The sequence below is a fragment of the Mucor velutinosus genome (genome assembly GCF_035048745.1).
Source record: "Mucor velutinosus strain NIH1002 chromosome Unknown tig00000093, whole genome shotgun sequence".
Lineage (NCBI taxonomy): Eukaryota > Fungi > Mucoromycota > Mucoromycetes > Mucorales > Mucoraceae > Mucor > Mucor velutinosus.
Window position 1 is genome coordinate 1642429 of NW_027041907.1, and position 23804 is coordinate 1666232.

Here is a 23804-nt window from a genome sequence, read left to right on the forward strand (position 1 = left end):
CCCTTTCCATGATGGGGTTATATATAGCCATATTTTATTAAATGTCCCCCCCTTGCCTTCACCGCCTCTCATAAAGATGCTTGGTGTAAATGAGCCAATAAAAAATTGACGTGGCATTGCTTCCAGCATCCTGTGTTTATTTTAACCGCTCAACAAGGTTTTAGGCCTCAAATATACTGACTCTTGGATGCCAACTTGAGCTCTATCACTAGTTCAAGGCTCTTTTTGTAGAAATCAACCTTGTTCTCTTCATGATCCACTATAACCTGGTGCTGTTTCAGTGGAATTGTATGCAAATCAGAGGATATCTTCAACAAAATCTTGTTCGAGGTAATATCCAATGTCCACGAGGTGGAATTCTATTTGTAGTTTCGAGTTATTTATGCATAGTTCACTGTGAAAAATAGACCACTTACATTGTCTGGCATTTCAATTACGACTATCAACAATCCTTTTGCCTGATCGACGGTCAATTGTGGCTTCAGCTGCCACTTGGGTTGTGGATTGACCTGTGCTTTGATAGCTGTCATCAAGGAGGGCTTGGGCAATCTCAGCACTCTGGGTGGTATCTTGCCAATGGATTTTGCGCTTGGCATGGTGAATTCTCTGCTCAACGGATTTGCGATAAAACCCTCAACAAACTCCATGGCCAGCTCTAGAATATACAGCCGAAAATCCAGGTCTTTCTCGCTTCTCAGGTAGGGCTGTGTGTTGATGCATGCGTCTAAAATCAACGATTTCTTGTCGTCGTATCGCAATTGCCCTAAACTCAATGGAACCCTGTATACAGCGTCCTCTGTCGCATTCAATGCCTTTTGAATCTCGGCTTCTGTGGCGATCGGTGGTGCAGGAATGGCCGAGTGATAGCAAATATTGATATATACAGTTGTGCCCACCTTATAAATTTGACGTGTGCTTTGCTCTACGTGTGTCTTGCATACATAACCAGCTTGAGGCTGAATATTTACAGTATTGAAGTCTTGTTTTGTCGTTTGCTCCAGGAAAATAGTTGTTAAACGCTGAAATGCTAATGGATCAGCAGCAACTTCCGATGCGATTTGGTCGAAAAGAGCTCCTTCCTCTTCCTTGGAAAGGCCCTTGGATTGAACCAAGAAAGGACTCTTTTTAGAATCGTCGTCTTCAATCACTTCGAGTGTTGGCATAATGAACTGATAAAGGTGTTGATAGCTTGCAATGGGTGAATTTTTCTTGCTTTTGGTAAACGTTCCAACGTGACCGTGGTTGCCTCAATCTCATTCAAATGTTGTACCTGGATTTGATGATAAAAAAGACATATTCATCCTTTTACTATACCCACATTCCTTCTTTCTCTCTCTCTCTCTCTCTCTCTCTTATTGTTTAATCTTGTTCTACTAAAACGAACCCCACACTCCAAAGACAATTCTCTCCTTAATTATTAAACCCTATTTATTGTTTTAATGATGACTGAACAAGTCTCGTTAATGACCCAAATAGCATCGATTGTACAAGTAGGTAGTCGTAATATGTATGGTTGACTGTAATTGACAAGTGTACTATACAGCATCGACAATTTTACTGGTGGCTAGGACACATTTTCGTTGTTTGCAACGGGCTAATCTATTTCAGTTCAATCTTGTCGCTTAATACCAATCCAGCTTATTACAAACGAGCCTATCTAGGCGCACTATTATCTCATGCTGTCGTAATTTACAATTCTGTAGTAGTAAGTTTTGTTTTGTTTAAATTGAGCGAGTAATCATCTCACCACTGTTACCACAGACAAACGACGCTGCTTTAAGCGTCAGCATTTTGAGTGATGAAAATGTGCATTATTTTGTAATTGCTTTCTACTGGTATTCGTATCAACCCATTGCAGGTAAACTTGGATTTCTCAGTTTTTTTTTTTTTTTTTTTTTGTTTTGACATGGAACTCATCCAAACGTCTAGTAACCTTGTTACCCTTCTTTATATTCTCCATATTCCATACATTGTCGTATTTCAGATCAACAATTTTACCCATCATACCCGCGAATGCACAAACAGAAAAGGTGAATACCAAGATTAGGCATTTTACAAGTACACATCACGCAACTGCCATGCATTATGTTGCATACATTGAGGTGGTGGTGATTCTCGGTAGAATAATTGTTGGGATGCTGATGCAAGTATACGCAAAGCTGATCTGTCTTTATTATTTTCACTTACATCATATAGTAGATTTCGTACATCTGTGTTGGCCTTGATCATTTTCATTCATTTTCTGCGATTACGCTATTATCTATCAAGTTATACAAAAGATGCCATCTTAAACACCACAGTGCATTTGGACAAATGGCTTTTGCTACCAGATCAAACCTCCCCCTCCGCCTCCTTAGAGTCTCCTAAAAAGTTGACAGTTGTATCCAATATTTATCTCAGTGTGAAAAGACTGGTCATGCGATACGCAGGTGTCGCACCAGTTGCTTCAAAATAAATATCAATTCTGCAACTCACTCATCCGACTATTTACACGGCTGTATTAACAGAATATTGGAATAGACATGTGTTGAATATAAGCAAACAGAGCATGCATTAGGAGATGAGCGTTCTATCGAGCTACCGATCGCAAAGCCTTTACTACAGGAAGAATTGTTTAATTAATAATGTATGGTGTATCAAAGGTATTTAGCATCTTTGATGCCTAGCAGAAAAAGCATAATCGTATATTTACATTCTTCAATCGTTGTCCTAAAGATATCCATCACTTTCTGGGATAATACGCATCTCCTAAGAAGGCAGCATATACCTTATAATTGAGTAATAAAAGCTCGTACCTCCTCGGTATAAGCATGCCTTGAATTGGAAGGCTTATGATTTATCAGAAATAAATTATTTATAAAAAGAGTATGAAATTAATCAGGTAAAGAATATCGTTTATTACATTGGAAATAAGAGGGTTTATATACTATTCGAATTGAGGGATTTGATGTGAGGATAAGGTATTAGATGTGTTGATTTGGGTGATAGGATAATAGATTCAATCTATTATCCTGAACATGCCATGATATGGATCGTAACTGAATTCTGTTTCATGTCAAAGTTTATGATCTGATGTGATCGGTGCTTGAACTGATTGTTTCTACCCATTTGGAGATCTGGTTTAGAAATGATGCATCAGCTTACTTTCACAAGCACAGAGCAAGACCCAGTCATACTATCTTCATGTCAAAACTAATCGACGTGTCAAATATAGATTGATAACTTAAAGTGAGTAATTTACATGTTGATGCTATACGGTAAGTATTCAAGGCTCATCATAGACTAATTCAAGAATCCATGTACTCCTATTGACTTGACACCAATATGATGCATCCTTGCACCTTTCCATCGCTCAAATGTATTTTTTTTCGAATGTGATCACTACTTTCAGTTCATATTATAATTGTACAAAAAGACTGCAATGCGCATCGAATGACACTACTTTTCTTGACGGTTCTCCCGCAGCGTATATTCAAACAACCCTGTTTTTCCGATATTTTGAAGAAGGAAACACGTAATTTCTTTGCACCACTCACTTTGTAAAACTATTAGTTACGTAGCCTCAAGAATTATCTATTGTTTGAGGTCTTACTCAAAGCTGTAACGTCAGCTCTCATGGATCTACTACTAGGCCCCATAGATCAACTTCTACCAAATTGTCCAAAAACGATCGCTCAAGGCTAACGTTTGCTACGGATATCTAGCTTTTAAACGCAAAGACATCAAGACATGCAGCTTAATCGGGAAACCGAAACACTCAAGATTTCTAGTTATCTGTGCTTTTTTAAGGAATATCTGGCGCGATGAAGTATGTGTACTGCCTTTATAACTGTTGCGGTAACGCCAGTTAGCAGCTGAATTCCTCTTATGGAGCGGATCACAATTATTTGAATGATGAGTTTGGAGTCAACAACAACATTCGCAATGCTTATTGCAAGCTGGGTGGATTGTTGTATTCACACACATAACTGTTCCTGAATCATAATGTCGTAGATTGAATCCAGTAATAACCAATGCACATATGGAGCATATGTAAATAAGTTGTATCAACATGTAAACGATAACCATGATATTCACATAAGCTAAGTTTCAGTAAGCTATTCCCTATATGTCAAAAGATAGCAGATAAAGAATGTAAGTTGTGGAATTTGAGGCTTTATAGATTAAAATTCACGGAAAAAAAGAATAAAAAAACAGTAAAGTCAACTTGATAAAGGTATGTTTTTTTATCAAACTGACAGGTGTCAAGTAAAAACTGAAGTCTCTCTACTGGCCAGGTAGATGATCCTTCTTATATACTATAACAATGGATAAAAGTTCTATTAACTAGATTGACAAATAAGTCAAATCAGATCAACTAATGTCTAATTATGCTAAAAGACAACTCCAGCAAGCTAATCATGATTTAGCTCTGTCTGGATGAATAATTAGACTCTCATCCAAAGTACCCTGATCTATCCTTTCTATAAGGATAATTAATATCGATCTAGTAGCATGTATCCGATAGGTACAGTCTTCTTAGTCTATATTAATAGTACATATCTGAGTGTATATCGCTAAGCATACATCTTTAGCATGTATCTGGATATATGGCATGTCTATAGCATATCGTATGCATGTCTATAGCATGTCTCATATATAGTACAAGTCTGTAGTACATAAAGTATCTGTAGCTAGTATCACGGATATAAGCATGTGTCTTATAGCGTGGATCATGAAGTGCACATCTGAAGCAACAAGCTCATATTGCATTAATCTTGGTGCCTATCCAGATATGGTAAACATCCGTAGTCAATGTCGGAATACAAGTATAAGTCTATAGTGCCATCCATGTCCGTGGTGCCATCTATAGCCTATATCTTATATAGTATGAATCTTATAGTACTAGCGTATCTGAAGTCCATATCTTCTTATAGTATAAATCGATAAAGTGCATCTAATCCAGTGTACATACAGTTTATATCTAAATCTGCTAACTGGATGAACTGTCGGAATTCAGATCATAGTGGATGTATTCCATACTAATGTTAGCAATCGAAAATTTTACTGAATACACCAATAAATCAATATGCAAGTGCCTCCAACCCTCCCATGAAACTTTACAGAATGAATCTCGACAGAAATGACTATATAGATAAAAAACAGAACGTTCGTGAGAAAGAAACTGTTGCTTCAGCTAATTTCTGTGAACAATTTACATACAACCTTAATGCTAACATAGATCTATACTCGCAAAAAAATATATTAGAGCGCGTACTATCGCCATTTTGTGCTGAGGACAATGCAACAGCTCTTTTAACTTGATTATTAAAGCTTGGTTTTGTGGATCATCTGTTAAGCAATACAGCCACCTGAATTTCATTTATGCGTCAAATTTCACTCAAAGTTGGCAGTTTTCAATTGCAAATATCTCGTGATCTAAGCCGTTTTGAGTGCCCAGAACGTTATTAAATGATTGCTGTCAATTATTGGATTTATTTTAATGCTTTATCTCAAATAGTTTTGGGTCATTACAAATCCATGAAAATCCTCACACTTTTCATGTGTACTAGTAAGGGAAAACTCTTGAAAATCAAACGATCGCGTTTTTCACCTCAAAAACGAAGGCTTTTTCTATAATACATATCAGATCAAATTGACAGTAAAGATGAAATGCAGCAGTGGAAACTCTTTCTATGAGACTTGTATATACTAAATGTTGACATATTCACAGAAAACCTATTTTCATATTTTTGCAAATTGCTCATTATTTTCGTTCAGAAAGCTGAATGTTATCAGCATCATTCGATGCGCCTTCATTGACTCTTTATAAATGTATTAGAAAGTAAAGTATTACAGCGACATTCTTTATGGTCAAACGAAGCAAAAACGTTTAAAGAATCTGAAATCAAGTCAAATTCGAACATGAAAATACCCACTGCACAATTTCAAATTAAAGTGCAGCAGTTGCGGCTGACACCACTGCAGAAATCTGAGGCCAAATCTACTGATCGTGACGTCGGGTAGAGCGCCCTCTCATTTTTCTATTCCCCGGTTTTCTTTTACCCTTTTTGCAAAACGCGTTTAGCATCAAACCATATAGGTTTTGGAACCCTCTTGATTGAAAATAACACTTTAGCTTCTGATAACAAGGCCATGTACTGTTACAAATACTTGATACCGCTTCTTTGAAGTGGAATATAGTAGGTATCGTTCGATAACCAGGACTGGAACTCGTAAAAGCAGCACTAACCGAATTTCTTTATTAGGTTTCCATATTTTTTTTGCCTGTTTGACGTGCGTGCGCCTGTCATTGCTTCTCTGCTGTCTCTGCTGTCTCTGCTGTCTCTGATGTCCGCTGCTTTGGCTTATTATTTCTGGTAACTTCTTCCTTTGTCTCCTATCTATGGCGGTTGCTTCTTTAGTCTTTGTCTGGTCTCCGGTGTCGTTCGTTCTTTGGTTTTTTCATGGTATTGCTGATGGTATTGCTGATGGTCTTGCTAATGGTCTTGCTGCTGCTGCTAGTCTGGTATTTTCTGGTCTGCTATCTGTGATGTATGCTCGTTCTCTGGTCTACCTCTGGTGATTGCTTATTCTCTGGTCTATCTGCGGTGGTGATAAGTGGTAATAAGTAACTTCTTTGGTCTTTGTCTGGCCTCTGTTTGTAACTTTTGTTCTTTGATTTTTCTATGGTGCTGGTGTTGCTGCCGCTGCTGCTAATATGGTCTTTTCTGGTGTGCTGTATTTGGTGCATGCTCGTTTTCTGGTCTGTCTCCGGTGATTGCCCATACTCTTCTGGTCTATCTGTGGCTGTGGTAAGCGGTAAGTATCTTCTTTCTTCTGGTCGCAATGATGTAAAACTTCTTTGAACGCTTATATTATTGCTTCCTTTCTCGTGATAATGCATTCATGATGTTTGCCTTGTTGCGCTTTTTTCTTCTTCTTTTTCTTTTGTTGGTAGTGTTTCCTCTGTAGCTTTACATGAGACATCATTAGTCATTATGCTGTATTGCAAGCTTACAACACCACTGTTGCTTTTGCAGTTGTGCGTATTTGTGTCATGTTGCTTTACATCCGACTATTACTACCATGTGCGTTGCTCATGTATGCATTTCTCTTGCAACAGCAACGAACTTTTTTGAACATATTTGACGTTGTGTTTGTTATGCTTTTCTTTGAATCGCTTCGTGTGAGTGTATCTTTTTTGCCTACGTACTACTATACTCTTATAGTATTATGTTCTTTTTTTCTTTCTTTCATTATTATTATGTTTCTTTGAAGCATACCTTTTTTACGTTGTGTGGATGTGCCTATCCCTGAAGCTCAACAAGACTTTATCCGAGGCTAGGAGGTAGATAGGCTGCCTCCACTTGGTTATCGCTACTTACTTTAGTGATGATTGAGAGTCTCAACGCCAGAATCTAAAGCTAGGTGGTGTAAGTAAGGCATGCTCTAGCACCTGAGGGAAGTTTGATGATAGTAACAGCTATATTGCTATATATAGCGGAGCTTAAAATTTTGCCTCACATCAAAACAGGGGGAAACCCTCGCAAAATTTTTTTGAGGTCAGCGGAGTTTTCAAGCGATTTGATTGGCTGAGAGGTCCAAACGGCAAAGTGGTTTTAACTAGTAGATTTCATATTGATTTGACATTTATTATAACATAATGTTTGTAATAAAAGAAGTAATACTAAATAAATACAATTTAAATCCTTCTGTATTAAAAATAAGACAACAAGGTGCAAGCACTTGATCTAGCATTCATTAAACTATTCCATGTAAGAGGCATTCTTTAATTTCATTATATAGTAAAAGTTATATAATAGGCACAGCAGTGCAATAGGTACCAGCTTCTTCGTGTACCAAATGCCCCTGCATCCTTTATCATTGATTTTTAAAATGTTTCGATTGCATTGGTTGTTGTTTTTTTTGCCTCATATTGAATTCTGAATGTATAAAGATGATTCCAGTTTCTGATGCTAGAACTCTAAAAAAAAAGTAGTATGATGCTATAGCAAAATGTTGCGAGAAAAACGACAATGTAGTTGGATTGCAGATTGGATGGGTTGTTGCTGATGACTGATGAGAAATCGATGATTTTCTAAATAAGCCTGTTAGGCACAAAGAACAAAAGAATTATAATTTGTAGCTTATAAAAAATGTTCGATATTATAAAAACAAGAAAAGACTTATTTGAATATGATCAGACACAAAAACTAAAGATTTATTGATGAAGACAAGAGTTATTCTATTTATACTAAGTTCTGAATGCCAAAGTAGCAATTTATCTTGTACAACGCTTATCACATCTGGTGAACCTCAGTATTTAAATAGCTGAGATGTACTTCACTTATCATAGCTTGTCCATGTTGTTGCACAACACAGACATATCTACCCATCAAGAATACCTTAATCTTTATAGACAGTTGTAGCCCTTCTGGCACAACAATCTCTATCTATCTCGATCAGCAGATGTCAGATTGCATATATTATTTCTATATATAAGCGTCTGACATAAACAAGTTATTTGGGTAGTTTGGTGGGAATAACGTCAGATCAGCAGCTGAATGGCTGTGGGTTCGACCACGGTGTAGGATGCATTCTTTTTTTCAAATTCCTGAAAATTGATGTGCTCATATGGGAACATATCGGATGTGCCCATAAAAACATCGACCGGGTTATAATATATCTTTAGGAATGCCGATGTTCTCAAATGAGAAGCTCAATGTGCTCATATGGGAACATCAATGTTCTTACGAGAACATTAGTTAGGCCGTAGTGCCAACATAATAGTGATCAAAACCATCCACAGTAGCCAAGTGTGCAAGGCCGTATATCGAGAGTTTCTTCAATTGAGGCGCATCTTCAGATGTTGGAAGGAATGACCTTTTCTCGTCAAATAAAGTATATGCAGATTTGAGAGTGGTGAGAACAGGTTCAAGGTGTCCATCTTCACGCCATCAAAGAATGCACCTTCTCTGTTCCCTGATCAGCCCCATCCTCCGCCGCACAAATGGCTGTAAGTCTGCGAAGTTTCTCGACACCCAGTCGCAGGCTCTAAGCTCTGCTAAATAACTGGCTTGGGGATTATCATGACATGGCAGCCGTTGTAGTGAAAAGCAGCTAATTGTAATGTGTGAGTGTTTGTAGCGAAATGTTTTTATACAATAAGCCTTACTGATTTTGGACGAAGACTGAGCCTTCCTAGACAATCTGCTCAAGACAAACACCATCTTCGTAGCATAATAGTGATGATACCTCCCATTTAAGCTTGCTAACTCGAGATAAGCATCTTTGGAAAATAATGGCTGCTGCTTCGTATCTACTGATAATCATAAGGTTATTGAAACCGGAAATGTTGACTCTGAAAATTTGAATCATACTACCTTGGACAATAGCAGACATCCTATAGCTCTGAAGCGACTTCATTGCACAAGTAAATACCAATGGAAGCAACTCCAGATATTCATCGGTTTCGCGGCCTAGTGTAATTGCTTCAAGAAACACGTTGATTTCACTGTCTTCAATACTGATGCGGGGCAATGGTCTGATCAATTTTCCCATTTCTTAGCTCTTGTTCAAGATGATAACGCAATTCTTTAGCTGTTGAGAATCATTTGACGACGATAGTTGTAGGATGGCTTGTAAACTACATTTGCCATTCAAGTCATTCTTGACAATGTTGGTCATGTCCCTCTTCCCTAACGATTTTCCATGTGAATGGTATGTTTGTAGTTTTCCTATTTAGGAAAGGAATAAGTATTATGCTTCGGATGGCTCTCTACCTTTGCTTCGCTCTGGTGAGAACTAACCTGCGCAGCGGCAGCTAGCGCTACCGATTGCTTTTGTTTGCATATCTTATCAAAATACTCCTACTTTCATTTTAACGCTCCACTTACACATAAAAATTGTTTATATTATATGTGGATCTCATTTTTATGTGATGCTCTACATCCATGTACACGTAGCTACTTCATATACCGGCAAGTATTATACAGATAGTATCCCTTTTTAGTCAAGAGTGTGCAAAATTTGAGTGTATTTGAGATGCGTTTTCTCTCGTTCAAGGCCGTTTTAGATCGTCAGAATAGCACCAAACAATTGCTCTCATCTGGCAGTTATTTTCTGACACCTTTGTTCGACTTTTTGAGGATCAAAAAAATATGGTCAAAAATCGACCAAAAAGCATGAGGTACCCCTCATGGTTTTCATCGAAAACCTGCCCTTCGGGGTCGCTGTCAGAGTGGTTTTCGCACCTGAAGCGTTTCAGTCGTGAGCTGCGCAATCGAGACACAAGGGTGCCCGCGCGGAGAGATAGCCATTAAAACTATCTCCGCTGAAGTTACAATCTTGAAGTCTATCCGGTCTGGTTTCGCCTGGTAGTTTGTGTTGGGACAAACATCTCCCTCCGTCTATAGTTGTTATGTAGTTATTATCACTCTAGTTTTCTCTTGCAAGTCACTTTGTTCACATACACTTGTCTCGTATTTTGATACATTTAAAGCCTTTATTGGGCGCCAGATTACTAATAAAGTCTTTAATATTATCCACCAAAAAAAAAAAAAAAAAAAAGTTTTCATCGAAAACCAAATAATCGTGTTTTTCACCTTGAAAATGAAGACTCTTACTACGGTACATATCAGATCAAAATGTTTCTCTTGACTCAGAGTAACTTCTGGAACTACTTTTATGAGGTTTTCATATGCAAAATCTAGCTATTTTCGTTAAAAACTTCATTTCGAGTTTTACTAAATTGCTCAATACTTTCATTCAAAACACTTATTGCAATTAAAACCATTGGAAGCGCCTTGAAAAGTACTTCAAGAATGTATTAGAAAGCGTAGGATGATCATCACAGTTTATATAGTCAAACATCACAGAATAGATTTTTTTTTTAAATTGTGTTTATTGATTGAGCCGCGTACACTAAGAGTAATAGGTCAGAGTGAAGAGGCGGGTGCAATTGAGAAATGAAAAAAATATAAATATAAATGGAAACTAAACTAAACTAACAAAAGGAACTATCTAACTATCTAAATTACAAGAGGGAATGGATTTGATCTTCATCCACTGTCTGTCGGACAGTGGAGTGGATATGTACCAGAATCGCCTCAGGGACAAAGATAGTGCCGTCAAAAACAAAGCGCATATGGGCTAGCCATATTTGAGACAGGGTGATGAGTAGGATTCTGTATGGATGGATGCCTTTGACTTGGGAGTACCAGATATCTGAAAAGTCCAGGGACAGAAGAGCCTCTTTGATGTCAGTGATGGACGTGGTGGGCCATAGGAACTCAAAAATGACGCCTTGCCATATCTTTTCTTTGGACAGAATAGATTAAAGAAGTCGAAAAAAGACAAAATCTGTCCAATCTTGAGCAGAAAAGATACTCTGAGTTTCAATAAATTTTGGCGGCGTTGCTGCTACTGGCTGACCCAAATGCCTTTCTGATGATGGCAATGATGATGGCAACGATAATTGCGATATAAAAACTAAGAAAGATTAAATAAGCATCAATTAAAAAACTCGTTCACTCATTGTAGAAGAAAAATGAATCTAACTATTGGTAAGTCTTCTATCCAGATCGCAATCAGAGTATTCTGTCTGTTTCTATGTATTTTATATATATGAACACTACGGTAATATACTCAGTAGTGTAGTTGAACTTCTGTGAAATTATTGCTACGATTTAATCCAGGCATTTCAGAAATGAATTGTTTAGAGAAGATTTGGGTATTATATATTGCTTTCCAACTATGACTAATGATATTACTATACAACTGGGCGAACTTGACTAAACAGAGCTGCAAAGTTTAGCGGAAATCAAGAGTCCATCGAGTGAGTGCAGGATCAGAATATTACATTCTGATTCAGTATTTCGCAAGAAAAATGATAGGATTATTCAAGGTTCAGTAATGGTCTCGGCTGTTGTGTCAAAATACAATGTAAAATTGAATCTGCCAAAGAGTTACATTTTTATTGAGAATGCATTCTTGGAATGCATTTACATACTTTTCTTTGTGCTAGGATCTACAGCATGATAATGAACTGTAATACAAATAGGTTTACTATCTTCCCAGCAAATGATTTGTAAATCATGATTAGCATGATTTACCCAAAGGACCTAAGAACAGCCTAAACCCTTTAGTGTGAGACCTTGTTATGACATTTGATATACCAACTGGTATGACCGAATAACATTCTGTTAATTTGAACTCGAAGTTATGGCTTAAATCAGATATGTTCAAGCTGAAATACTCACTTGAAATCATTGTCAATACACACAAGGCATTTGCATACAGTTTGAGCTTCTACTGCAATTTGGCCATTCAGAGAGTTAGGGATAAAGTGATCGATCACTTTGCTCCAATCCAGTCCCCAATACAATGATTATAGACAAATGCTGTTTTATGTTGTAATAATGGTTCATGTACATGTTGAGCATTTTATGCGAGGCAGTAGGCGTTCTGTTATTATGTCTGTCAATAGGCCATTCAATTTTGCAGTTTATTATTCTCTGGACCTTGTCGATATGCTTCATACATATGCTATTCTGCTTTGATAAGACCAAGGTGTATTGATCCAATATCGGGAAGAATGCCATGCCCAGTAGCATGCTATATTTACCTCTTATCAAACTTTCCTAGTAGGTGAAATGTGTATTCAAGTCTTGTGTCCTAGCTGTGACCGTAGTAACTGCTTATAATCTAAATTTTCTGAATCAGTTAAAGTTCTTTTTATTCCAACGATGTCTCTCAACGAAGCCAAAAAACAGCTGGCAGATGCCATCGCCAAATATGAACACCTCCAGCTCGAACTGGAGAGTAAAGACAACTTGGAATCCTATTCTGAGCAAGAATGGCATGCCCATTTGAGTAATCTTGGCCTTCAAACAGTGAGTCGTGATTTATCATCATGCAATGCAAATCTAACACAAACATTAGGCTCAATTGATCAACACAAGCCGGGTTTATGATGATGATAATCTATTGAATCTACTGAAACGGAAGCAGAACAAATTGAGGCGTCATAGTGCTTGGAAAAAGAAACACAAGAAACGTGTTCAGCAAAGAAAAAGGCAGCAGCTCAAAAAGAATGAAAAGTGGATCAAGGACATAGAATGGAAGGTTACTGTTTCGCCTTCTGTTAATGCCACTGCCATTGCTGCTGCAAAAGCAACCGCCCCTTTAGACACACAACAACAACAGCAACAACAGCAAACAAATGACAAAAAGCTGATCAGAACACTTTCAAAGAAACTGACATTACTGACAGAAATACGAGCTTTGCGGCAAAAAAAGCTGGAGAACCAAGGGCACTTTTTTGCAGACGAGGGTGATGCATTCTTTAACAAGGTAAAAGAATGGCATCTACGCAACGAAACCGCAGAAACAGCTGCGCAAGATGAACAGCAACCACAGCAACAAGAGAAGAAGCAGCTTGTCATACACCCTCAAGATACATGGCATCATATGGACATTGATAAAGTTGCATATAGCTATTGGTGCGGATCCGATCAATCACTGGACACCCTATTGAATACACGTCGATTATGGGATCAATACATTTTATTAGACAATAACAACGAACTCAGCCCCCACAATACTCTACACAAAGTGCCGCCAACATTTGTTGCACCAGCACCACCAGCAAATGCCATCTGGGCGTCATATCTATCATAGCATCATGCTATCATCGTCTGTTCTGTAATTATCCGATAAAGAGATCAGCGCTTCCTTTGTCTCTAGGAAATCTTCTCGGCTGAGGCCGCTCTCTCCCTGACTGTATTCAAAAAAGTCTTTGAATGCAATCTTGTTCAGGTTGCTTAAATGGTGATCCACTGTTTCCTTCAATAGAGATCCAGATTCAAATTGTGTAAATACGGGTACAGACTGTGCGGGTTCCACAGTTGCTCCGTCTGTGATGAAGCCGTCTTGATTCACTCGCGATGTAAAGATACGAGGATATGTTTCTGAGAGAGGGAATGCGCAATCGAGACTAAATCGTGCCTGGAGGGGATCATTGCTATCTTTGAAAGTCGAGTAGAGCTTTTCCAAATACTCGGTTTGCTGCCGCATGTTGGGTGGCAATCCTCTTGCAACGAGAACCTCACCATATACATCCTTTGCCTGCTTGGTTTGTAAATAAACGGGGGAAAAAAAAAAAAAAAAAAAAAAAAACTACGGCAATGCTTTGTATACCAACTTACATTGTGTGTTAACATGCGATCCAAGAGGGGCAGTGTGGGCTTCAGTTGCTGCTGGTCTTCCAATGTGTTTGTATATCCCTTTTCGGATATAGGCAGAGGCAGACATACGGATAGCGAGGCCAAGCTTGTGCTTCTCACCCAATTCAACTTGCTGACAGCATCTGCCATGGTCATTGGGTTGTACTTCAGTCTGTAAGGCAAGGAATTGCTTTCAATGGCAGATGCAATGATGGCGCTGGTATGGTATCTTGACAAATCGCTGAACTGTATAAAAGGAGCTAACCCACATTTTTGAACGGATGCCTGTGTTGGTGTATAGATAGGCACGTAGATGGACGACAGATCAGCCAGACGTGTGATGCTCAATGCTCTGTTCAGCATGATCTTTTGCTTGTGGCGCTAACATGATTGTCAGTATGTTGCAGAAACGCCAGCACATTTTTCTTACATCTGTTCTGTACTGCGCATGAGAATCACTCAAACCATAAGTCATGATGGGCGTCTTTGCAAATTCGTCGCGAATGCTGTTCAATAATCCCTCTGTAAATCCACCAAACGCATCATCCACATCGGTCATGATCTGGAATCCTTGCAGATGATCACATTCTTCCACGAAAAACCTGAAATTGTCCTCAAAAATGTCTGTTTCTTTCTCATTGTCTTGGTAGGATTGTCTTCCAATAGTGTAATTGTCGAACGGCGTAATGTCATTGTCCATTTGGTGTGTGACAATGGGGTTGACGGATCGTGGATGGTAGTAGATTCTATTGTAGTCTGACCAATTGTTGACTGTTTGATCCAGCTGTTGAATAGCAGCATCCATATCGACATGTTCCATCTCCATGCGGTCCAACTGCTGTTGATACTGGTTCTTTGTAATGCGTCTGTCAATACGATTGATACCTTGTTCCCAAGGCACTTGTTGTGCGTCTGTGTCTACACCGCCGAAAAGCTTGTTGTACTTTTGCATGGATCCAAATCCGCCCTTGAGATCGTAAATCAGTGTTCTTGGTGTATATGTCAGGACGCCCTGTATATGCTCATAAGTAGCCTAGTAGCTGATAGATGGCCTGTATGACTTACAGACGATGTCTCTCCCTGTCTGTACAGAACGTCGTGATTTATCTCCTCGGTCTTGATTTGCGTGCTGTCACCGTAACTAAAGTATTCTTCCTGCACGTATATGACATTATCATGAGCTGCTATTCTTTGGACGCATGCCTTTCTATAAAGAGCTTACTTGAGAGTTCCAAAAGTGAGTGGCAACATGGTTTGCTAATGAGCCAAGTTGCAGCGTAACAATTTCACGCATGATATTAACTGTTTGAACTGTGGAAAGAAAAGGCAATAAAATTTTATTTACACTGTAGTATTTACAAGCCGCTGTGGGTCTACTCATGTCCCTTTTTGCGATAATGCTGAGCTTTCAACGTCGCTTCTCTGTTGAATTGTGAGTTATAGCCTCTTTTTCGATCATCCAGTTCAACCTTCTCTTCTTCTGCGTCCTCGCCGTCATGCAAATACAAGGATCTTAACCGAGATTGTTCGTTTCTTTCTCGTTCCAGTCGTTTGGCTCGCAGTTCTTCAATCGATGTGGTGGATTTTCCGCTTGATTTGCTTTGACTATGCTTCTTCTTGCTGTTGCCAGAGTGTGAGGACGATGATCTATGCTCCCGTCTACTGCGCTTCTTTTCGTCTCGTTTCGAAAGTGTTTTTGTAATGTAATCCAATGGATCATCGTTGATTTCGAGAGCCTTTCGTTTGCGTCGATGTGGATTGCCGTCATCTTTATGGCTTCTCTTGAAGACATGCTGATCTATATACTTGTCTGTTCTTTGGGCTGTTGGTTTCGCATACCATGGTGCTGTAGAATAAGAAGCATCAGCAAGCACACGTACGTATGGCATCTTGATCAACTACCTTTCTCTGTCCCTTTATCCAGATACATTGTGATTTGTTTCTCCCATTTCTCATCCTTGGCCTTCTGCTCAGCTTCATGCTCTGGATTGTTGCTATTTGCATTGTGTTTATCTTCTAAATCTTGGAACAAGTTGACATGCTCTATGCGTTTGGTGTCTTGTTGGTCTTGGATGGCGGGTAAACTGGCATTGGCTCTTTTCCGTAACAAATCAAGCCTGGCTTCACTTTCCTAGCATTCTAATTGAGTGTTTTGTATAGGGCATACCATTGGATTTAACACTTACTGCCAGCATCACTCGATCTTGCTTCTTTTTAGCTTCTGCCTCTGCCTCTGCCTCGTCTTTACGGACTCTTTCGATATTGTCCTTGTTGTATACATGCCAGCTGAATCAACATGGCAGTGTGTTAGCCTTGGTACTAGTGTCTACTGTTGAACAAGCCATACCTCTTGTGATGCAAAATGTTCATGATGATGGAGTTGAAGCAAAAAAAAAAAAAAGAAGAAAAGAGCTAGAGTATCACACATGATGGATTTGAAATTAAATGTTGTCACATCAACAGCTGCTATGGGCCTTTTAGTAATAAATCAAATCAGTACTTTTTTGGGGCACAGCAACGAAGAGAGAACAAAAGGTGTTTTTGACATGTTCAATTTACGATACTAAGCATGCAGCTCAAGCACCACTGGTTTGTTCCTCCTGCAAATGATGGCTCTACTGTGAGCGGAATTACATGGAAATGTGGGTCATTCGTTTCATGATCTGGTATTTGTACATGGCCATGCAGACGAATGAAAGTTGCTGTATAGATGCCTAAAATGAAGCCTTGAATTCATGGGCGTCTAGGACACCATGTTTGTAAAACGCCAAGCTATTTACCGTTACCTGGCTCTATCTAACCATTGCTGCTTGGCAAAGAGGGTTTCATGATTTGAATTATGTAATGGTATTATTTGTTATTGTTGTATTTTTGTTGTTGTTGTTGTTGTTGTTGTTGTTGTTGTTGTTGTTAATGGCGTTCTATTGCCTGTAGTGTCCAATCTTATAAACGAGGCCTCCTTAAATATATAAAAAAAAATCGTTTCCTTAACAGGTTTATCTATATATAAAGACAGAGCATGTTGATTTTCTTGATCATTATCACTCTCTTTTTCTTTCTCTTCTCTTCTCTTCTTTTCTTTTCTTTTCTTTTTTTTTTTTTTTTTTTTATCAACATGTCTGACAATGTCATGATGACACCTTTGTTCCATCAAAGATCGCACTCTATGCCAGTGGGTCGTACGTTTATAAAGTGAGTTCATCTAGTGTCTTACCCCTTGATTTCGGGAACTCATTTTACGTGTTCCTGTATAGCGGAAACCCAGTAATCACTCACGGCAATGTTGTTGTGGACGGCGGTGCCCCTCGCACATTTGACTACAAAAGGTGAGTAAAAAGGCAGTGCTCACAGTGTCCATAGCAGTGGTATTTACAGTGGGACAACCTATACAGGTCATCTCCATTGAAGCAAGAAGCTACGTCGCATGCCACCTCCAGCAGCAACCAGCTCACTACAAGCGAGGGATTTCCTCTGCCCATCCCCAAATCACTCACCTCGCAATTCCGTGCGTCTCCTTTAAATCAGTCCGCAGCAGCCACTCATCACAACCACTCTAAAGACGCTCAACATGACCACGCCACCGCTGCAGACGATGAAGAAGAGGATCCTGCCTTTTTTTGTCAGCCAAGGAATCTGTTGACCCTGTTTGATTATCACAAGAAAACTGGCAAGTAAGTAGTTTTATCGCTTTGGCACAAATATAAACAAGCTTGCAGGGAATAACCTGTTTCGTAGTTGCCCCGTCATCCTAAATTGCAAAATGGATCGAGGTTTTTTCGTATCTCAATCACACTGGACATGCTACCGTCGAAACTACTTTCAAGTTACAGCCTCTCTCACCATTCCAGGCCATTCAGATCAAACCTATTATGCATTACAGCTGAAATCAGCAACAGTAGAGAATCGACCTATCCAGCAGTTCTTTCTTCGTCTCAAAGCCTGCACTTCTAATACCAGCAATCCAAATGAATCTAGCAACGAAAGCAACAACAGCAGCAATGCCACTGCTCGGCCTGTTGCGTTGACTCAAATGACACCAAAACGTGATAAAGGACCTCAAAGAGAGCCCCCTACAATACCAATTACCCCTTCTGATAGCGTGTATGGCAACGAGCAAGTTTGTGTTACATTTGAACGGCTGCAGTTCAGAGTGGCAACTGCAAATAATGGAAAACGTAGAGCATCACAGCAGTATTTCCGTTTGATATTTGAGTTGGTTGCTCAATTGGATGATGCGTCTCAGCATGTGGTCACTGAATGCTACTCGTCGCCATTGGTAGTCAGGGGTCGTAGTCCTGGTCATTACAGCTCAGAGCCTCAGCGTGATGTGAGAAAGAAGAGAAGGTTGACACCACCACCAGCACCAACAGCATCACTATCAAAGAAGCAGGTCAAGAAGGAAGTGTCTTGTTCTCCAAACAAGCACCATACGGCTACATCGCGTGCTGCACATCCAGCCACGACACCACCCACCCCATCCTCTGCTGTGCCTGTACCTGTACCTCAACCTCAACAGGAGCAGCAGCATTATCAACATGTTGTCACACTGCCTCCTCCTCAATATGTCTATAACCCACCCTCATTGGTAGTAGATACGCAAAGACAACCAAGCAACGAAAACACCTCTTCCTCGTCATCTGTGCCCACTTCAGCCAATTCACCCGTATCCTATCATGCACATCAACATCACCAGCAGCAACAGCAGCAGCAGATGATGCCACATTTGATGAATTCAGCATTCAACAACATTCATGCTCGTTCTCAGAGTGCTAATGATTCGGAAATGTATGCCAGACATCGCCAGGGATTCAAGTATCAGTCCATGGTGAATCAGCATCATCATCAACAACAGCAGCAAGGTCAACAACAAAATGGTATGTTTGATAGCTACAGTGAAGCCAATATTGAAAGAGCCCTAAGAGATTGGCAGCAGCAAGTGCATCATCAGAGAACGGACTCTGCTGCTACATTTGATTCTTACATGTCTTCCTCTAATGAGCATGACAACAGATCAAGTACAAGACCAGGCACACCTATTCCTTACCATGCTCAACAACAACAGCAGCAGCAATATTACAGTCAACCTCCAAATAGTAGTTGGTCTCCTGCTGCTGTTCATCCTCCTCCTCCTCCTCTTCCTCCATCTGCTGCTCCACTTGGTCGCCATCATTACGAAGAAAAATACCATCCACAACAACAGCAAGAGCTCTCACCTAAATTGTATCAACAATCCAGATAATTACACTTTTCTCTGCTAGTATTCTATGCCCCTGTTCTATATATAATATCCCCCTCAATGTATCACATTTTCAATAAAGTTTTTTATATGCTTTCCACCTCTCCTCCTCCCCCTCCCCCCTGAACTTGCTTGTTGTCCTGTGGTAAAAAAAAAAAAAAAAAAAAAAAAAAAAAAAACAAGTAGCACAAAATCATTTATTGAAATAAATTACTACTATTCTTCAGGGAGAATCCAGCTTAACTTCATCACGAACCCACTCGGTGCTCTGCATCTGGATCAATCTTGATAACGCTCTTTGAAATGCAAATGCCTCTTCTTGACCCGTAAACAAAGGCGACGAAATATCACCTACTTCCAAGCTGTCTCGCATAGCACGCATCTCATCTTCCAAGTGTTCCATGCCTTCATCTGCATTAAATATCTCCAATATACTATTTTCTGCGCTTGCCACTAGTGTCACATGTGACTCATACATGGCATCAATAAAGGTGATGAATCGTCGTGCTTCTGCTCGATGCTTCATGGTCATGCGTGGAATGTCCGTCAGAATGACGGTATGAAAGTTCTTGACAATTTCCAAATAGTCGGCTGCACTCAGTGGTTGAGCACACACGTCTGCAAATCGCATCTTGGCCACGCCGTTGACTTGTTCTGGGATGGTCAGTGTACGAGATAGGAAATGAAGATCCTTGGGCGTCATTTTCTGTCCATGCGTCAGTCGTTGTGTCAGTAAATCCATCTTCCGCGTCGTGTCACGGTTCAGCGGATAGAAAAAGACATGTGATTGAGCTCGCTCCACTTTGCGGTAATCTGTGCCTGAGTCCAAACACAACACATCGCAGCGGTTCATCAACAAGTCAATGCAGGGTAGGAATGAGGTGCGTTGAATACCGTTCTTGTAAAGTTCTGTAGGATGGCGATTGGATGTAGTCACTAGCACGACGCCTCGACGAAACAGCTCTTCAAAGAGATTACGTAGAATCATGGCGTCTGCAATGTCGGTTACTTGGAATTCATCAAAACACAGCACGTAGGCTTCCTTGACGAGGTCATCGGCAATAGGTGCCAAAGGATCGGCTAATGCAGGAAACTTGGTCTTGATTTGATGAAGTCGTTGGTGTACGTCCAGCATGAATGCGTGGAAATGAACTCGCCGTTTACGAGTGATGGCCAGTGTGTCGAAAAACAGATCCATCACCATGGTCTTTCCAGTGCCCACATTACCGTATACATACATTGATTTTGGTACATTGTGATCTACGGGTATCAGGTCATGTTCTTGGTTTCTATAGCCAAACCATCTGCCCCACTAATGATGTGTAAGTCAGTCATGATCCTGTTTCCCCATATCACCTGTATACTCACAGATCTAGATTTGCCTTGCTCTTTGTAGGCTTTGGGTTTATATTGTCTAAGTTCGTACCACAAATCGTCTAGCTTCTTTATCACTTCTCGTTGTCCTGGATCTGATCTCACTAGTCCATTACTGGTAATTTCATCATAGCGTCTTATAGGTGATACTAAAAGACGAATAAATAAAAAGCCCATACAGAGTTGTGCCCGCCATTGTTACTTACCATTAAGGGGTGTTGTATTTACGGGAGTTTTTATATTTACAATGGTAGAGGGTTGCTGTGGTTGGTGATGAGTTTCTTCTTCGTAGCTTGTTTCTGCAGTAAGACTGGATTGCAATCGTTTCACTGCAAGTACGTTGATGGCAGGATAGACAAGCTTTCTACCGCTGCTAGCAAGCACCTTGCTGTTGTTGTGGTGTTTTGGTATTGTTCTTAATGTTGTTCGAAGCATAGATGTAGAAAGAGAGAAAAGAAATAAAAGAAAGAAAGAGGTCTAAATGGAGAATGATGATGAATAAGAATTCTACAAGATCATATGAAAAAAAAAAAAAAAAAAAAGAAAGAATGGGAGGGAAAATATTTTTTTATATCTTATCACCTTTTACCCCTCTTTTAGATATTTGTGCAAGGCTAATGGTTAAGCCGTTCTCACGGCTCATCCTACTTGGTCCAGTGTACACACAACATCCGGATGAACTGAAATCATGGTTACAAATTAGGGTGGGGAGCCTATCAGAGAAATGATGAGCCACAAACACATCAACAGAACCCACACACTAACACATACACACACTGTTCCTGAGTAACTCACATTCACTACTCAGCAGCTTGACCAACATGCTCTAGCAAAGGGCATTTAGGAGTAGCAGTAGTAGTAGTAATAGTAGCTCCACGAGATTTGTCATTGTGAGGTAATACAGAGCCAACTTATACTCTTAAAATGTACTCTTCTTGTACGCATTTCTATGAATACGGCGAATACAAGCCAATGGTAAGAACAACAAATGTCATTTCATCGGAAGGATGACAAATAGACAGCTGTAAGGAAGATGCAAACATCTTGATGTAAGGACATGCAAGATGTATGACACAATCTCATCAGTATGTCCACTGTGTTTGTTGTTGCACAGGTAGACCTGTTCCAATACGTCAGTAGTGAGCCATCTGCCTCAGGCTGGTCAGTGATTCTGCGTAAGGGATGCCAATGTTTACACTTTGCATTAGGGTTAACATTTAAATAAGCTTTTTGCATCAATCAGATTTCATAAATATGTTACAGAATAAAGATAAAGTAGACCTATTTAGCTATGGTAGCTTCTCATTCTGCAACCCCCTTTTTATTACCTCTCAAATGCATCAATTGCCTTCGTAATTGTTTTTGTCAGTTGCCAGAACTAATTAGCCTCCGCTAAATTTCTGCTCCAGATTGGCCAGAGTTCAAACAAAATCGACTTCTTTGATCTTTCTTGTCTTATTCGACTATAAAAATTGTGATGATCACCCATACTTCTTAATGCATTTCTAGAGTACTTTTCAAGGCGCTTCCAATGGTACCAACTAAGATAGATGTTTTGAGTAAACTTATTGAATAATTTATGAAAACATGAAAACAAGTTTCTCGCCAAAAAGTCGAGATTTTCCATATCAAGATCCCACAAAGATGATTTCAAGGGTTGCTTTGGATCGATAGGAACATTTTGATTCAAGATATACCATAGTAAAAGTCTTCGTTATCAAGGTAAAAAATGCGATCGTTTGATTTTTGATGAAAACCATGAGGGGATACCTCATGCTTTTTGGTCGATTTTTTGACCATGTTTTTTAGGTCCCCAAAAAGTTGAGCAAAGGTGTCATAAAGTAACTGCCAAATGAGAGCAACCGTTTGGGGCTATTCTGACAATCTAAAACGGTCTTGAACGCGAGATAACGCAGCTCAAATGCACTCATATTTTGCTGTATTAGGGACACTAAGGATTAAAAGGAGGAAATACCAGTATGCTGCTTGCCCGTATCTGTAGTAACTACGTGTATATGGATGTAGAGCATCACATAAGAATCAAATCCGCGGATAATATGAAAGGCTTTCATGTGTAAATGGAGGGTCAAAATGAAAGTAGCAGTATTTTGATAAGATACGCAAGGGCAATCGGCAGTACAGGTTGGTTCTCAGCGAAGCGAAGCGAAGGTAGAGAGCCATCCGAAGCATAAACACGCGTATGCTATAATAAAAGTCTTCACTTATGGAGTCAAAAACGCGATCGTTTGATTTCTTGATGTTTTCCATGAGGGGCACCTCATGGTTTGCAGCCATTTTTTTTTTTTTGGTGTCAGTAGGTAAATGCTAGATCAGAGAATTCCTTTAATGCTATTCTGGGCTTTATAAAACGGCCTCTAGTGCGAAGAAACGCGACTCAAATACATCCAAATGCCACTGTGTTTTACATGTGTTTGAATAGTAATAGGTAATGCAAGTATACTGCTCATCTGTATTGAACTGTTTTTGTTGATACAGACGTAGATCACTCTGAAAGAGTCAGAAGATCCTTAGCTATAAAGGCTCTCATATAATAATGGAAGGCTAAAAAATAAGATGTCAGTGAACATGAGTATGATTGATAACTATCAGCTATGACATGGATTGGATACATATCAAGCCATGCCAGATCAACTATCTGTGCCATCAAATGTATTAATAGTGCTGAGATGCCAAACTCCGGACGACAATGCTTCTTTGATCCAGGGGAAATACTTTTGAATTATATATACAAGCCACCGTGAAAAAAAGAAAGACCTCAGACAAAAAAAAAGGATGGAATTGACACATTTCATTTCTCTTTCTTTATTTGCAAATACATCAATAGCATACAATCTATATATCAGACCTCAAGTTTTGTTATCGACGTTACTGGCCCGCTAAACAAGTTGAACAAGACGAGACGAAATCAACAACGACAACGACGCATTTAATACATCAAAAGTGAGAACTACTGAATTATAGCATCA

General features: G+C 39.5%; 8 protein-coding genes across 8 annotated transcripts; 3 read left to right on the top strand and 5 right to left on the bottom strand.

Moving 5' to 3' along the window:
* Nucleotides 1-167: 167 nt before the first annotated feature.
* Nucleotides 168-1163, bottom strand: ATC70_002273 (uncharacterized protein; the record flags this gene model as incomplete). The annotated part of the gene is made up of 2 exons (XM_064821652.1): nt 168-359; nt 417-1163. The coding sequence occupies 2 exons, from the start codon at nt 1161-1163 to the stop codon at nt 168-170; spliced, it is 939 nt and encodes a 312-aa protein (XP_064681338.1).
* A 276-nt stretch (nt 1164-1439) lies between these two features.
* On the top strand, nt 1440-2455 carry ATC70_002274 (uncharacterized protein; the record flags this gene model as incomplete). The annotated part of the gene is made up of 5 exons (XM_064821653.1): nt 1440-1490; nt 1544-1705; nt 1762-1858; nt 1930-2143; nt 2200-2455. The coding sequence occupies 5 exons, from the start codon at nt 1440-1442 to the stop codon at nt 2453-2455; spliced, it is 780 nt and encodes a 259-aa protein (XP_064681339.1).
* A 6728-nt stretch (nt 2456-9183) lies between these two features.
* Nucleotides 9184-9543, bottom strand: ATC70_002275 (uncharacterized protein; the record flags this gene model as incomplete). The annotated part of the gene is made up of 1 exon (XM_064821654.1): nt 9184-9543. The coding sequence occupies one exon, from the start codon at nt 9541-9543 to the stop codon at nt 9184-9186; it is 360 nt and encodes a 119-aa protein (XP_064681340.1).
* A 3185-nt stretch (nt 9544-12728) lies between these two features.
* Nucleotides 12729-13662, top strand: RPN9 (26S proteasome regulatory subunit; the record flags this gene model as incomplete). Its single annotated transcript, XM_064821655.1, has 2 exons — nt 12729-12875; nt 12925-13662. 2 exons carry the CDS (start codon nt 12729-12731, stop codon nt 13660-13662), a joined length of 885 nt encoding a protein of 294 aa, XP_064681341.1.
* A 28-nt stretch (nt 13663-13690) lies between these two features.
* ATC70_002277 (uncharacterized protein) lies at nt 13691-15501 on the bottom strand (the record flags this gene model as incomplete). The annotated part of the gene is made up of 6 exons (XM_064821656.1): nt 13691-13716; nt 13764-14109; nt 14190-14588; nt 14638-15219; nt 15273-15362; nt 15430-15501. 6 exons carry the CDS (start codon nt 15499-15501, stop codon nt 13691-13693), a joined length of 1515 nt encoding a protein of 504 aa, XP_064681342.1.
* A 79-nt stretch (nt 15502-15580) lies between these two features.
* Nucleotides 15581-16577, bottom strand: SSN3 (cyclin-dependent protein kinase; the record flags this gene model as incomplete). The annotated part of the gene is made up of 4 exons (XM_064821657.1): nt 15581-16053; nt 16110-16338; nt 16394-16493; nt 16555-16577. 4 exons carry the CDS (start codon nt 16575-16577, stop codon nt 15581-15583), a joined length of 825 nt encoding a protein of 274 aa, XP_064681343.1.
* Nucleotides 16578-17322: 745 nt separating this feature from the next.
* On the top strand, nt 17323-19446 carry TAF12 (Transcription initiation factor TFIID subunit 12; the record flags this gene model as incomplete). Its single annotated transcript, XM_064821658.1, has 4 exons — nt 17323-17399; nt 17462-17533; nt 17600-17878; nt 17943-19446. The coding sequence occupies 4 exons, from the start codon at nt 17323-17325 to the stop codon at nt 19444-19446; spliced, it is 1932 nt and encodes a 643-aa protein (XP_064681344.1).
* Nucleotides 19447-19666: 220 nt separating this feature from the next.
* On the bottom strand, nt 19667-21252 carry DCD1 (Deoxycytidine monophosphate (dCMP) deaminase; the record flags this gene model as incomplete). The annotated part of the gene is made up of 3 exons (XM_064821659.1): nt 19667-20755; nt 20812-20966; nt 21024-21252. 3 exons carry the CDS (start codon nt 21250-21252, stop codon nt 19667-19669), a joined length of 1473 nt encoding a protein of 490 aa, XP_064681345.1.
* Nucleotides 21253-23804: the final 2552 nt, after the last annotated feature.